Source organism: Lithohypha guttulata, assembly GCF_036872675.1.
Source record: "Lithohypha guttulata strain CCFEE 5908 chromosome Unknown scaffold_4, whole genome shotgun sequence".
NCBI lineage: Eukaryota > Fungi > Ascomycota > Eurotiomycetes > Chaetothyriales > Trichomeriaceae > Lithohypha > Lithohypha guttulata.
In genome coordinates, this window is record NW_027042753.1 from 844,775 (window position 1) to 860,543 (window position 15,769).

The following is a 15,769-nucleotide window of genomic DNA, read 5'->3' on the forward strand; positions in this document are numbered from 1 at the left end:
CAGCATAGCACAGTGAACCGGGTCAAAGACGCTCTTGAAGTCTCCTGGAGTAGCTGGTTCGCTCGAGTTTCCTAACATTGTGCTTTCAATTCTCGAAGAATGAGGTCATTCATGTTCTGGTCCACCATCGATGCACGAGTAATGTAAAAAAGCAGAGGTTGTGAACTTGAAACCCTTGTAACATGGAGGACCGAATATAGTTGAGCAATGGATCAGCAAATCCCTGGCTCGAGACTTACCTAAAAAGACAGCTACGTCTCAACGAGAGCGCCAGAACGGGCGTCCAATGAATTTCGTGGCATGGATTTTGACCTCTTCATAATACAGCCTCGTCAATCATCCAGTTTTCAAGACTTATGACGAAGCACACGTCAGGTCAGAAGTACTTATTTAGATATATGCCAATGGTGGCAGATTCACTGACGCGGCAGGACACGAGCGGAGACAGGGGTGGGCACGATGTAGACATACCTGCAAATGCCTCCAATATTTGTCTCCTGAAGTTAGCAGTCTGCTGTAGCAAGCAGCTAAAAACCGAGCCTCATTCCGACATTCAGAACATGCGTGCGATATGAAAATTGCCAGTATTGCATCAGCGACAAGACTTGCACTGCTGCCACGAACCCGCCATCACAGCCCAGGACCTTAGGGACAAAGTCACAAGATTCAGATCTGCTGTAGCCTCAATAGATATGAGCGCGACGGGCCACGAACATTTCGCGTCATATGCGATGCTCTTCACCTGTAGTTGTGAGTATTCTTGTTTCCTCCGTTCTTCAGATATGAACTTGTCCTGTAATACTCGAGAACGTGCCGTCTCAAGGCCTCAATCCCTAATAGCTGCACAACACTAGAACTGGAGGCAGACGTCAGGGTTGCTACTTGAGGACTCTTTTGCCATCATGCTTGAAAGTTCTCTGACTCTAAAAGATCTTCCTGTCGCCTTGGCTGGCGCTCTCAGACCGATTTCGCTGTTCTTTGATTATCGAGAATGACCATCCGACATGTGGCGTAGGGTTTGAGGAACGAATGTATGTATTGAGGACGCTCGTAGAGAGCAAAGATGTTGTACGGGTTGACTCGTGGCTTGCGAATTTACAAGCAATACTGCTATTTCGGTCTGCCTGCGTTTCCAACCCAGATCAAGCGATTCTTAAGGTCTAGTAGAGTTGGTCATAGTAAGGAGGACGTCGTCCGTTGCTGGAGAAAACTGGGATCGAGTTTCAGAGGTCTTGTGCTGAAAATGGAAGGTACCAGGATCGCGCTGACAGCTGGATTTGTACATCGTCTTGGGCAAGGTCAATATGCTTTCCTACCATTTCGGTGTCTTCTTACAAATAACGACTGCTTCACAAGTGCTTATACTCGTGCAGCAGACAATGTGTGCAGAGTCAATGTTCGTTCCTTTGCTAGTACCTTGAGAGACCTGTCCCAGCTACTGACCGTCGTGGTCACTACCTAGCCATTGCCCAACAGTCCGCGGAGAGTGGAACTCGGTTCGTCAAGGGGCTCGTCGTTGCATCGGTGGGCTTCCAAGCTTGCCGTAATGTTGTTGTTGTGAAGGTCTTTCGCTAGTCCAATCCACGGTCACGAGGCTGGGGGTAGTGCAGTGCCTGTTGCTCATGCACACCCTGCCACTGCGATGCAACGTAATCTAGAGGTCGAGAGTGCAATCAGCATGTGTTGTAGCCGGCCACATTGTTGTCGTCTCAATTTGGTGTAAATGCATCACAGTTGGGTGTGGGCGGTGGTTTGGACCAGATGTTTTCGGGTGACCATGTGAGGTAGTCCAGAGGCTCTTCGTTGTGCCATTGCCTAGGGGTCTGGGAGATCGTACTTGTGCTTTTCTAGGTTGTATCCAGCATCCTGCTTCGGGCTTGCAAACGCGCAGAATTGTGCAACTTTTTTGACCAGGATTTGAAAGTGCACTGCCACTCAACAATGACAATCATCCGCGCTATCCACAACGTCTAACCCATACAACTTAGCCTTGAAGCTTCAAAAGACACAAGAATAGCTGGCAAGTACTCAGTGCCTGGCAAGTGACTGTATGTGAGAGCATTGGGCAGCGAAAACCATTACTTGTCAAAATTCCGGATGACCTCGAGACCTCGACCTCAGCCCGACCTTACCTCGACCCTGCTTTAGCACCTTAGACCTAGCGAGCCTTTCAGCAAGAAAACAAGCACACAGACAACGCGACTGAGCTCGGCAGCAATGTGGTGAACTGGCTCCGAAACAATCAGTATGCCTCCTTCGACGAACAAGGATCACAGTCCGACGGGGCGACAACAGCTAAGAGCTTTTAGTCGACAACACAATTGGTCAAAGCCACTAGCAGCGTGCTTGATTCGTAGTGCATTGCCTTCAATCTAGGGCTGAGAAGGGTCGGTGCTCCTGGAATGTCGACGTGGCACTCCACACCCAATCACAATATGAGATCCTGGCCCACGCAAAAAGCCTCGCCAGTTCAACTTCACACAACCAGAATGCCCTCTTCGACACAGTATAGCACCCTTGGTTGAACGTCCTTCAATCTCGATGTGGGTCTCAGACACAACGAGGCAGGGTGAGCAGATGAGGTTGCTGCTGGATTCGAGGCTTGGGGCCTGCTGTGCATTTGACCGTAACCAGACTGTAGCCACGAGAACACAGCCTATCGCAGAGCAAGGGTTGACAAGGAGTCATGGCATCTGAGCTGCCGTATGCGCATAGACTCGTCCTATTGTTCAAGTTTGGTAAACCACTGGGGCTTGAGATCAAGTGTGACCCCAGCAGACAATGACTGCTTCCTCTTCAAGCGGTGGATGCAAGCTACAGGTGAACAACAACTCGATTGTCTCGTCTGGAATAACTTGCTCCATGGAGGGAGCCTTCTGCACGACATCATGCTCTCATAGAGCCAGGCACATCCACAATCAAGGGATCATTGCTGATGCCCTCTTAATACTTGGTCCTTCGACGCTGGTTGGACTGTGAGTATTGTACAAGATATGTGCGCTGCTTGCAATTTCAGGACTTTGCATCCCGTGGTAGGATATCGTGTCTTCGATTTCCTGAGGAGATTTCTGCCCAGTGATCGTTTCAACACAGTGGTTACCTCCGGCCAGGTTGACAGACACAGATTCAGGCTAAAACAGCCAGCAGAATCGCAAACCTGGCTTCCACTTACCAAGATTTAGGGCACCCTTGACCTTGAGTGTGGGCGACCCTTACTTACTGGCGACACTTCCATTGTGTCGATCCTCCAGTGTCGAATGCTCCATATCTATCTGCCACATTAGCCATGTAGTTCCCTGCTTGTGAGGTCAGCAGTTCACGTCGGAAAAGCATCGTCAACATCGGTTGATCTATAACGGAAGCGGGTATGACGGTGTTCTGGTTGACTTCATTCTCACTCAGTATCAGCCGGACTCATCAGTGGTTGCTCGACTTCGGTTCAGATGCCTCATACTATATCTTGCAAACAGCTCGGCAAGTTGGCTGCTCTGATCCATCGAGCGTTCACATCGACTGTTTCTCTCCACAGTGGTCGCTGGCCTTGATACTCGACCAGCGACCACTCAAACCAGTTTCTCGAGGTGGTGACCTTCCTCTTCAGCGCCAGCTGAGTTACAGCTCTTTTACAAACCTCAAAGAGCTTGTCTTCCGGCGGTGAGAGGCGCAGCCAGTCATCGGCTCGCCTAGCCATGATGCACTTGCGACCACCTGGCGCCGATGCCGTTACAGTGATCTGCTCGCATCGTTAGTATGTCTGAGATTCAGTGAGGGCTACTGTTTGTGAATGAGGTATATATGTTCGCATGATAGTTAGCACACTTACCAATAAGGCCCATGACATATCGTTCCCGATGGTATATAAGTCGGAACGGACGATGGCAACTTCGGTATCGAGTCCAGCAAGGGATACTGGCTGTGGTCTTCTGTGCTCAAAGTCTTGACCAGTGAACTTTGCAAGACAAGAAGAAACAGCCCAACTTCCCTTCGTGCGAATGAGCTGCTCGTAATTTCCTTGCGTCTCATCCTCAAGCTCTTTCCCATTTCCGGAGATAAAACGCGAGAGATCACTCAGATTCTTGAACCAAAGAGGCGGAGGAGCAGGATAATCAACATGTACGTCGACGAGTCGCAGTGTTCTCAGCATCGGCATCCACTGTCTCAAGTCATTGAAGACCTCGCCATCCATCCCCCACAGTACCAGTCTTATACAGTTCTGGAACAGTCGGAGCAATTGCGGTTGCGCCAGAATCGCTCGTTTGAGGTGGTCTATGAACGGAGACATTGTGTACTCTCTGATATCCAGCGTCAAGCCAGCATATTTCCTATATGATTTCGCGATCGTGTATAGCGTCCGGCATGTCAGTACAAGGGCATATTGGTTGACCAGATCCGGGAAGCTGATGTTCGTTTTGACCCCACGGCCCATGGGTGTGGTGTATGGCTGTGGACTGACATCGACCGTGATGCTGACATCTTCGAAATGGTATTTGTAAATTTTCTGCTGGATCTCAGTGGGGAGTGACAGAAGGCCTGTAGGTCCCATCGCTGCCGATCGTGAAACCATTCTCTTGGTATATATCCACGCTGTACAGCACTGCGATCGAGAATTTCGGTGGTGTATGGATGGGTTGTGTACGTGGAAGGAGTTCTGCACCGGCTTCAAGCCTTGATAAGCAAACCTTGACGTTCAGTCCAAATTCTGTATTACCGCTGCCTCCTCTTTTGCCAGCTCTTCTTGATGCTCTCGGCTTGCTCGAGTCTTCGGTACTGGAGGAAGTGATGGTTGGGGAGGGTCGAATGTATGACAATGCAACGGCCGCTGGTCTGGTCTCCGGCGGAACTATCGAAACGTAAAGAATTGTCCGCTACAATACAGAGATACTTGTCCAGGTACTTGCAGCAATCGAGCATAGTGTGCTAGCTATCAGGCTACATGCAATGTATATCTTTCGATTCCGAATATCCACAAGCACATGACGCGGTACAACAAATGGACAATCATGCACGGCAGGTTCGCTCCGCACGATCTAATGCAGTTTCCCGCAGCCAGAATTATGCTTACCCAGGCAAGAAAGGCTTATTTACGTAGCTGGAGAAGCTGGAGAAGCTATTGAGCCTTTCTGCGTAGAAAAAGAGTCAGAAACAAAGCAGGACTTTACCAAGCTGGAAGAAGCATTAAAATTCCAACCTGTCAGTCTGTTCTTCGGCTTGACTAGTTACACTTATACTCCCATGACTCCAGCACAAGCAATCTACACTGTCCAGTCTTCGTGCTTCGTGAGCATGTAGATCAACCTCACACTCTAAATCTTGGTTGACCATCAGCTTACAACCCCACAGAGTCGCTTCATCCGAGTGGACCCTTCTCGAACGCCTTGATCCTTGACACCGACAACGTCTAGTGGTAGCTGCTTAAGAAGAGCGAAGGACTCAATACATCCTACATTCACAAAAGGGAAGAGCTTGGGAACTAGAGCAACCAGAACACATTACCCAAAGAAATGATCTCAGCCTCACAGTCCTCTTTCTTCCAACACCACGAAACAAGATTCTCAACGAAGATTTACACTGGTCACAGAGATGGAACAAAAGCGAGGAGGGCATATCTGAGGGCAAATGAATTTATTGGCAATTGCCTACTGTTCATACTCATGTTATACCCTTCCAGACGTTCTTGTGAATGTGTCGCAAGTGTCCATGACACCAGGAACTTTCTCTCCATTCATTAATCAATCAATTCTTCCATTTGAGTTTTTCCTCTCAAGTTCCATGATGACGATGATTCGTAACATTTCCCAGTATGCGACAATCCAGTTCGAGATTGCAAGATTGTGTCATAAAATGACCAAATGACACACAAGACATTGATCAAGATATCAATTCATACAAGACATCATCTAGCCGTGTCGCCAGAAAGACTGACCAAGAGCTCCAGCGTCGGCTGCAGCAAATCTCTCGGGAACTCGTGCGAAGCCTGCATAGTGTTGAGCTGGCAGAGCACCTGTAGGAACTCGAGCGTCGTTGATAGTGGAGGAAGCTTGTGTGGTTCGGGGCTCTCGAAGAGCTACTTCGTTCTGCGCAAACAAAGTGCCTCGATCAAATGTGGACTGCTGTCGCAGAAGTCGCTCTCGGTGAGCTTGGCCCTCTCTGGGTGCATAAAGACCTGTAGTAGAACTAGTCAGTAATGTTCAAGCAAGGAAAGATGACGCATAGGCTGTGTGTGCTCACTGGTGCGCGAAGATGATGATAAAGAGGGATCATGTTTTGCCTGGCTGAGTGCTATGGCCTTTCGACCATTAGCCGGCAATGAGTATACTCCACCAGCCCGCTGAGTCTTGGGTGGCGGTACGGTGGTAACAGCTGGTGCAACGGTATTGGACTGAGCGCTGTTGGTTGAGGTTGGGTGGTACAAACCGACTGTCTCCGCGTTGTCACAGCTGCGCTGCAACTTCTTCTCGTTGTCAGATGCAGGGAATAGCTCTTGCATGCCAGCCGCAGGACCATCGCCAGTGACCAAGAGCTATGGTGGTTAGTTGGATCTAGTATGGTCAGGAATAAGACGTACCATTGGTTGGAAACCAGCCTCCTCGACCATTACTGATGAGTTCCGAAACTTCGTGATGAGGCAGTCTCGGCCTTGAATCGCTGCGAGACAGGTTAGCAGAAACAGTGAAGCTATGACCATGTACTCACTGGCATAGGAGATAGCGCAGACTTTATCGGAATGGAAGAGATTCTATCTCTTGCCAACTCGAGCAACTGCAAAGGTGATGATGTCGACAGGATGTGCGAAGTTAACGAAGGCGTAGCCCACGTTGCATTTATTGTTGAAGTCGATTCGGAGATACATGAAATCGTATCGTCCGAAGGACGTCATGTCAAGCATCATCTTCATAGCTGCTTGATCAACACGGTTTGGGATGTTTCGAATCATTATCTGAGAGGATGTCAGCGTTCGTAAGGGCGTCGGCAATGAGTACTCACGGTAGTTCGGACGTCAAGACCATATCGGATCCGATCGAGGTCAACAACATTGTGCTGTTGGCCACCTCTAGCGCCCGTCTGCATTCGTGGACCAAATCGTGGGCCGCGTCCGTCACTGTGAGAGGGTGGTAATGGTCGACGAGATGTGGCACGGCCATAGTTTGCTTCGACTCGAGCGTTGCTGGATGCCAATGTGCTGGAGAGACCAATGCCACTTGCTTGTTGAGGAGTAAGGTCAGGCTTGAAGGCACTGATAGCAACTCGAAAGCCCTGCTGAGGTCAGTTACATAGAAGAGACTAAGGATGGGAGGACTTACTGAGATCCCTTTGCCTGATAGTTTGAGAGCTTTGATTCGTGCATCGGACCATTCGACTTGGTATCGCATGGAAGACAGTCTTGAGGCGGGGAGAACTCGGAAGGCCTTGACGAGACCGAGCTCTGCACACATGTCGAAAATGGTTCTAGCGTCGACGTTGGTGGTGGCGACTGGACCACACTTGACGATGTCGATAGTGAACTCGGCGACATGGTTGGAAATCTCGTCGATTGGCAATCCCTTGATCGCAGCGAGCTCTTTTGGCAAAACCCATGAACATTTGGCTTGACCTGTGCTGAAGAATCCATTCCAGATGGCTTGCGTCAAGTGCATTGCCTCCTTGGCCTCAGCGTGGTCATAGAACTCGACAGCAAAAAGTCCGTTCTGCACGTAGATGCCGTAAGTGTCGACGAGGGATTTGAAGTTCTGCAGCGAGTCAGTTTATGATCAGAAGAGTTGGTGCTTGTTCCGTACCTCATATGTTTCAGAAACAAGCTCATAGCCAGCTTGGTCTTGTATAGCTATGCCTTTTACGACGAAAGCTCGAGTCGATCCAACAAGTTCAGTTGTGAATTTGCCGACGTTGCGATAGTCAAGCTGCATAGGTGGTGGTGGAGGGCCGCAACCGATGACACCGGGGTGCTGTGATCTGGTTAGACTGACTCCTTCTGTGGGAGAAGGAGTAGAAGATGTGTCAGAGGATGAGCCGTCCAAAAGGTCTCTTACACAAGGATCTCCCGGAACGTTGTGTGTTGCAGCAGCGCCAACCAGAGGCTGACCAGGTGTCATGGTGGTTGGTGTCGGTGTGAAGTGAGCCGCTGCACCAGACAAAACTCGAAGAGGGGCTCTTGGAATGGAGGTGTTGACCGGAGCCAATTCAACATGTCTGCGCTTGCTAATAGTCAGGCTGCCAGAGGCTTCTCGTCTGCGTTGTGTTAGTTTCTTCTGGCACGAATGTGACAGCGCTGACTTACCGGTTGAGTGCAAGATCGAGCTTGTTGACGTCTGCATCTCGGTGAACCGAAGACGCTCCAGCCTCAGGAGACATGATAGTGGCAATAGTAGATGGTGTACCATGGTGAGTATTCGTGCCTCCAGATGGAGGACTTGATGAAAGGTTGTACGCTTCCATTGTGTCGAAAGATGGTCTAAAAGTGCTCAAGTCAGCGATCGAAATTTGGTAAGGAGAGTTTTCAGATCTGTTTAAGGCTGGAGATTGTGCTCCGCAGGTACCAATTTCGATCCTCGACCAATTCTGCGAACCGCTTCCTTGAACGGAATTGGACGAAAAAAGAGGAAGAAAAGGCACTTTGCTTGCTCTGCAGAAGGTGTGCTGGGGAAATGATTCGGTACATACCTTAGATGGGACAATGATTCGAAATCCCTGCAAGATGTTTACAAGAGGTAGCTTATTGTGATGCAGCTGATTTGACAGTGTAAAGATGGGGCAGCAAGAAGCTGATAGAGGAGGTGAAAGTTGAAAGAATTGAAGAAGCTTCGTGCAACCAGTGCAGAAACCCAGTGAGAAGATCAAGTGTTGGAAAATGGAAAAGGTCGTTGCAAAACAGGAAGGAGCGAGTCACCTTTATAACCCTGGCAACCACGTTCCTGCTGGGACGACAACCAGCCTCTCTAGGTGACGAGATGTGGCAAGAACGACGCTAGCAACTCATTTCCTCCCCAACTCGGCATCTGCCCCGTCAATGCTCGACAATGGACCGGTGAAAAAGATGTTCCATGGTCCGTCATTGGAGGGACTTGCTTCCTACCAGCCACCTTGTCTAAGACATGTTCGACAAACTCAACAGATTGGAGTCATTGGTCCTCATTCTTACGTTAACCTGAGACAGCCCTGAGCTGAGTGAAGGTGGAAGAGGCTAATGTGGTTACAGCTTGTGTGAAGTCAAGAGAGAGCTTCAAATCATGTCCGGATGTGTTCAAGCTGGTACAACAGCAATATGCACCCATTAGAAAGATGTTTCTTACACTAGATGTAAGAATATCGTCAGCAAACCAGCTATTCATCATGGTACTGCAAGCAGCATTCGAGGCTCGATGCCATATTTGATGTGCGTGCCGACGACCGTAGGAAGTAGAGTACGGGTGAGCAGAGAGATTTCGTGCATGTGCTGACCGGCATCTTATTATGTCTCCAGAAGTGCCTCGTGCCTCAGGCAAATCTCCTGTAGGGTGGACCAGTATATTGAAGACTCGACCTTGGGAACCAGGCGGGTCGTGTATGCAGCGTCAAGTCGTACCGAGTGCCGAAGACTTCTCTGAACGAGGACTGAATCACGAAGAGACGACTTCTCATGATCATGGCTGGCTTGAACTTACCTACGTCAAGGTAAATGAGTGTCATATCGTGAGGCAATAGTTAGGCCACTACTGTTTCTCCAGAGCTTCGACAGGTGCCTCATAGCTCTAGCAGATAGAGCCTGGCTGTCGCAGAACAAGCGTCGAGCTTGGTGTATGTGAACTGATAGGGTAGAGGAAAGGGCAGCGAAGAGAGGGAGGAAATGAAGTTGAGTAGTGGAGAAGTCATGTCGCCGATAGCACGCTAGCAGGGGGCATCAGCTTGGAATTGAGTTCCGCCCTTGTTCATCCTTAACTCATCTTTGATATGAGCAAATTGTGACCCATAACCTACGACCATCAAATTTCAGGTTTCTCGGGCAAATGCAGTCTATAGTTCTGCATCAAGCGGCGTTGCTTTAGCGAGTCGTGTATGGCCGTGTAAGCAGCAGGTAGGCCGGTCCTGGCGCAACCAATTAACTACCGCATCACGATTCGACCAGCAACAGCAATCAATTCGTGATATCTTTTCCACGACTCAATTGGTGGAGAGCTTGTCAGTAACGATTGCGAACTGGCGCACCTGTACTGCTACAATTTGCAGCTGCAAGATGCCCTCTATCACACGGTTCCGCAATGATCCCTCGTCGGTACTCAAGCAGATTGTAATCTCTCCTTCGGACGATGACTACGTTGACCAACTCATTCCGTCTTTGCGCGAGTTCAGTCAGGGCAACAAAACCGCTCATGTCTTACAAGAACTGCAGAGCTTCGCTGCTGAAAAGGAAACTGAGATTGAAAGGCAGTGCAATTCAACCCATCAAGGATTTGTGGATTCTGTAAATCAGTTGCTTCGCATTCGAGAAGGCACAGTCCATCTGACCAACGAAATTCTTCAGCTCAACCAAGAAATTCAGGCAAGTACTGAAAAACTTGTTGACCAGAAAAAGGCACTGGTCGAGTCGCGTGGAGTGCGGCAGAACATTGATGAGGCCAAGCATGCCTTGGATGATTGTCTCGAGGTACTAAGACTTGCCAATCAGGTTGAAGACCTGCTGAATCAGCGCAAGTACTATGCTGCATTACGAGCTCTTGATGAGTTACAGAGTGTGCATCTTCAGGCCGTAACACAATACACGATTAGCGAAATCATCCAGCGGTCTGTACCTGCGACTCAAAAAAAGATCGCGGAAACAGTAATGACAGATCTCAATACATGGCTGTTTCGTGTGCGAGAGATGTCGCAATACTTGGGTGAACTATCTTTCTATCACACAAATCTTCGCAAGGATCGACTACGAGAGAGAACAGAACATAATGACTATCTTGCCAATTTTAAGCTCAACTCTGCGATCGAGCTTGTGGCAGATGAACACGAGGAGTTCGACATCCTCCACACAGAGGAACTGGAAGTGGATTTTAGTCCTCTGCTTGAGGCTCTTCATATTCACCAGACTCTGAATCAGATGGACAAGTTTCGTACTGAATACGCCAGTAATCGACGGACACAAAAGGATTTACTCGTCAACAACAACCCTTTGACACTTACAGACGACGAGCTTGCAGATCTACATACCCTTCTCGAGGACATCGCGGGATTCGCGATATTAGAACGTGCTACTACGAAGAAGGTGCCAGATCTCCGTACGACTGCCGAGGTCGAGGAGCTCTGGGATAGTTTGAACCATACCGCTATCTCTCAGATTACAAAAGCATTGCCTCAAGTCGATAATGCTGAGCATCTGCTCAAAATCAAAGAGCTAGTAGTAGTTTATATTCAGACTTTATCAGGTCACGGCTACAACACAATTCTGATGTCACAACTCCTTCTTACCCTCTTCGATAAATACACAGACCTTCTGAACCAGCGCTTCAGCGAAGACTTCCTCGAAATAGTCAGTACAGACGACTACATGCCTATGCCAATTCAAAACAGCGAGGAGTACGAAAAAGTCGTCAATGTGTCCTGGTACACACCTGATCAACCTGTATCAGCCATTCGTTTCCCAACTGCCTTCCCCTTCAGTCAGATGTACCCGCTCTGCTGTATCAACATCCGCAATTTCCTCAATCAATTCTACTTCTTCGCCGACGATAGCTTCCCTAATCCATCCATCATAGACACCAAACTCCTCGCTAGTCTAGATGACCTACTCACGAGCAAGGTTTGCAGCAGCCTCATCGCCCGCCTCAGCTCACAGTACCTCGGTCAAGTTGTCCAGATCCTTATCAACCTCGACCACTTTGAGATTGCGTGCCACGAACTCGAAGGTCTCCTCATGCAAGCGCGCCGCTCGAACTCAACACCACTTCCAATCACCACTAGCACAGCCACGTCTTCTCGTCCTATATCCTCGCTCGGCCACGGCGCAGTCCACCTGGGCGCCACATCAGCATTCATGGCCCAGAAAAAGACCGCCGAGAACCGCATCTTCGAGCTCGTAAACAGTAAAGTCAGTGACCTCGTCGAAACATCCGACTACGACTGGCTCACACACAACCCTCCGGTCGAAGTGAGCGAATACATCACCGCCCTTACTCAGTACCTTGGCAACATCATGTCGTCCGTCCTCCTTAATCTGCCCAACGAGCTCAAAAATCTCATGCTCTTCAACGCTATCAGCCATACCGCTTCCTCCGTCCTCGCCCTTCCCCTCAGCGAATCTGTCTCCCGAATCACAACCTCCGCAGTTGCTCAACTCCGCATAGACGTCAACGAACTCGTCAAATACGTCGAAACCCTTCCTACTGCACCTATCCTACTCGAATCCCTAGACGAACTACGACAGACCGTTGCGCTCATGGAGACAGATAGTCCGGAGGAGTTCTATGACATCAGCCTGCGGAACAAGAAGTATCGTGGTGTAGATCCGCTGAAGGGTCCTGTACTGCTCGAGAAAGTTGTCAAGGATACACCTGCTCCTGTAGGGTTTCAGAGTAGAAAGAGCGGTGGTCAAGATGCTGGCAGTAGAACTAGTGGTGGTGCTGGTGCCATGGGCCAAGCGAGCATGGGTAGAGCTGCTGGTATGGCGGCTGGTCTGAGAGAACGATGGATGCATAATCGGTAGAATGACAGTAGGTGTCGTAAAAGACCGGACAGGATCGTCAGGTCTTCCTCTTTGACCAAAATGCGCGGTCGCTATGTGATCAATGTTCTCTTCTCGTTCTGACTTTCGGCACTGAGGATGATTGTGGTTATCGCGCTTACGAACTTGAACATACTACTCATACTGTTCTCGTACGGGTCTAATTGCCTGGCTCTGCGAACAACCTTGTAGCACGCCATTGAGTTTCAGTCACGGTGCAGGGTAATCGAACGCCAACCTCGTGAACGAATAAAATCGCAACATCTCAAAACCAAGACTTCCGCACAAACCAACTTACGACCAGGACGCATACCAGGTAATGATTTTTATCCTCTATTTCCAATAGCCACACTATGTACTGTGACTGATACTGCCTAAATCCTCGTCAAGGTTGCGTCCCGAGAATGAATAGATCGCAAGTGTATATTGCCGTAGTTGTGCAGCTTCCCCATGAGTTGCACAAATGCTCGTCTAAATATTGCTTATAGATCGAAAAACACCTTCAGCGAAAATCGTTCATCGCAGGAACTTTGATTGTGGGCTACGTTGTATAACTCTCTAACCTTTCGATCTGCTTATATGTTCAAGACCAAAGTAAAGATCGAGGGTAACAATTAGTGCTACGCCTGTGTTCTTGGTCTTATCCGTACGATTCTACCTTCCAACTATTCGTTAACATGCCTTCATGCTCGCTTTCTCCTCTTCTTCGCGGTGTGCTGGTCGTGCCTCATAAAGTTCCTATCTGCTCATTTATACCTGCCTGTTACGGCTTGCTAACTAAATACAAAAGGGGTGGCTGGGTCTGCTCCAAGTAATTTTAAAGAGTCAGTATCCGCCTCCTTCTATTTCAGTTGGCGCATAGTAGTCCAGGTTCGTCTGCTCCGGAGGTACCGGCGGTACTTGGCCAGGTTGCTTCCGCTTTCTCCCTCTCTTTGGCTTGGGCTTCATCTCGTAGCGAGGCTGCTAGCCAGGACCATACTCTTGAGGATCGTCGCCACCTGCAGTTCTTGGCCTACCAGAATAGCCCTGAGACTGTGGTCTTTGTTGTTGCATGGATGGATACATTGACTGACCACCTCCGAATTGGCTTTGAGCTGCATATGGATTGTACATACCCTGGTCCGCAAACATTGGTGCACCTGGTGGAGGATATCCTTGGTTGGGATCGGGATGACCATCACCACCCAGCTGAGCACCATAGATTGAGGTTGGACGATATTGACTGTCTGGTGGAGGCATGCCGCCATGCTGCATACTTCCATAGTCTGGCATTTGTTGTGGAGGAGGTTGCTGCTGAGACACTTGCTGAGCTGGTTGCTGACCACCAGAAGTGGTTGGCCTCTTGGAGCTGTGAGTGCCGGCGTCTTCACGTGGCACAATGTCGATCAGAAAATCAAACATGTCACTCTTGGCTAAAGCAGCGGCAATATCGCTGCGTTGTAGTGTCCTCCTTTTGTTGTCTTCTGCATGGATCCAGGCTCTCATGGTAAGCTCGGTGATGAAGATGTCGCATCCCTTCGCAAACAGGATTGGGGCTTCGGCGGAAATCATCTTCACCTCGGGATCGGCCTTCATGACCTTCTTGATACGCGCAAGTGGCAACTGGTGGATTTTGAAATCATGATTTTCGGTCTCGAGATGGTTGATGGTTTGCTGCCAATAGGTCGCGAGGATCTCACGAGAAGTGCCTGTCAAGCCCTGGTTGATCTAGCTCACGGTTAGTCAATACAGTTGCAGCTGACGGGTTGCGCTTACGTTCTGCCAGAGTCCAGAGTACAGCTCTGTGTGAGGTACATATCCTTGGGCTGATAGCTATATGAACACCAGTCAGTTTCTGTCTGCACAATTCTGGCTGAGTCCAAGGATGGTACAGTGCGGTCTTCCACGTTATTCGAGTCTTCCTCTTCTGATCTCGGTCCGTCTTGTAGTTTAGGGTCAATAGTAAGGTCGCAGATTTGAGGAGGATCCAGGGTCATAGTTTCGATTGCATGGCTTGCACCAAACAGATCGTGGGATCTAACGTACCGCAGCACTGGCGCCTATATAGGACTAAGTCAGTATGTTTGTTTCACGAGAGTATTATGGTCCGAGACTGGATCTTCGGATGATCGCAGAACAATAGAGATTGTGACTTACCATAATGTCCACCTTGTGAGATGTCATACAATGGCTGCTGTTGGCTTCTGGGGTTCTGTGGATTCGAGCCTGGCTGTTGCTGTTCCATCTTCACTACTCGTTCGTATTGTGGGACTCTTGACTAGTCGCGCATGCAGAGTGGTGCGCTCGAATACCGAAAGATGCGCTCGACACGCTACAGGTCGTGTTCGTTATATCCTGTCGTCCCACGTTGGCTGATAGCCAAGATAAGAAATCTGTTTATACTGGCGCAACAAAAGGACAAGTGATCACGGTGCATATGAGCCTGAGAGCAAAGGACGGTGAACCTGGGTGCGGCTAGAGGTGAACGCTGACTTGAGAGCCACCGATAGCTGATGGAAAGTGGTTAGCGGATAGGCGTCACGGCGGGGTCTCTTTCCTTCTCCAGAGCAGGGCGAAAAGAGACGAAGAACACTGCTAAAAGTCCGCCAGCTTCAAGGGACTTCATCTTGAAATTCGACATCTTGCTTGAGAGCACACTCAGTTCACAGTCTAGGATGATGCTATTGTTTACATGAAGCTCCTCGCGGTTTAAAGCACCAATCATCGCGACGACCATAATGGAGCTGACGGTCCAATAACCTGCAGCATCATCTAGCTCAATTTCAGGACCAGTGACCACTCACTGACCAGCTTGCTGAGAAATTTAATTTGCCAACAAATCCTGAACCAGGTTCGCCCTATGAGATACGTTGGCAAAGCCTCATTCGAAGCTGATAGGCGCGTGTAGTGCTCAGAAAGCCTGAAGGGAACGAAGCCTGAGTTTGATCTGTATTTCAGGTACACCAGGCTGATCCTCGTCGACGATGACTTTCCTACGCAGCCTCTGTGTAACCATGCTGAAATATGGTGACTGACATCTGCAGGCTAGGCGATTTCTTCCACAAAAGTACAAGGCGTAAATAGAAGAGGTCACAGAAACAAAACAGC

The 15,769-nt window shown here is 49.2% G+C and overlaps 5 protein-coding genes across 5 annotated transcripts; 1 reads left to right on the top strand and 4 right to left on the bottom strand.

Moving 5' to 3' along the window:
* Nucleotides 1-3,448: 3,448 nt before the first annotated feature.
* Nucleotides 3,449-4,543, bottom strand: LTR64_005457 (uncharacterized protein; the record flags this gene model as incomplete). Its single annotated transcript, XM_064899796.1, has 2 exons — nt 3,449-3,733; nt 3,824-4,543. 2 exons carry the CDS (start codon nt 4,541-4,543, stop codon nt 3,449-3,451), a joined length of 1,005 nt encoding a protein of 334 aa, XP_064753108.1.
* Nucleotides 4,544-5,897: 1,354 nt separating this feature from the next.
* On the bottom strand, nt 5,898-6,595 carry LTR64_005458 (uncharacterized protein; the record flags this gene model as incomplete). Its single annotated transcript, XM_064899797.1, has 3 exons — nt 5,898-6,163; nt 6,229-6,520; nt 6,566-6,595. The coding sequence occupies 3 exons, from the start codon at nt 6,593-6,595 to the stop codon at nt 5,898-5,900; spliced, it is 588 nt and encodes a 195-aa protein (XP_064753109.1).
* Nucleotides 6,596-6,736: 141 nt separating this feature from the next.
* On the bottom strand, nt 6,737-8,433 carry LTR64_005459 (uncharacterized protein; the record flags this gene model as incomplete). Its single annotated transcript, XM_064899798.1, has 6 exons — nt 6,737-6,937; nt 6,985-7,254; nt 7,302-7,727; nt 7,776-7,943; nt 8,028-8,226; nt 8,276-8,433. The coding sequence occupies 6 exons, from the start codon at nt 8,431-8,433 to the stop codon at nt 6,737-6,739; spliced, it is 1,422 nt and encodes a 473-aa protein (XP_064753110.1).
* A 1,774-nt stretch (nt 8,434-10,207) lies between these two features.
* Nucleotides 10,208-12,664, top strand: SEC15 (Rab GTPase-binding exocyst subunit S15; the record flags this gene model as incomplete). The annotated part of the gene is made up of 1 exon (XM_064899799.1): nt 10,208-12,664. The coding sequence occupies one exon, from the start codon at nt 10,208-10,210 to the stop codon at nt 12,662-12,664; it is 2,457 nt and encodes an 818-aa protein (XP_064753111.1).
* A 981-nt stretch (nt 12,665-13,645) lies between these two features.
* Nucleotides 13,646-14,906, bottom strand: HAP5 (Transcriptional activator hap5; the record flags this gene model as incomplete). Its single annotated transcript, XM_064899800.1, has 4 exons — nt 13,646-14,389; nt 14,438-14,494; nt 14,554-14,714; nt 14,819-14,906. 4 exons carry the CDS (start codon nt 14,904-14,906, stop codon nt 13,646-13,648), a joined length of 1,050 nt encoding a protein of 349 aa, XP_064753112.1.
* Nucleotides 14,907-15,769: the final 863 nt, after the last annotated feature.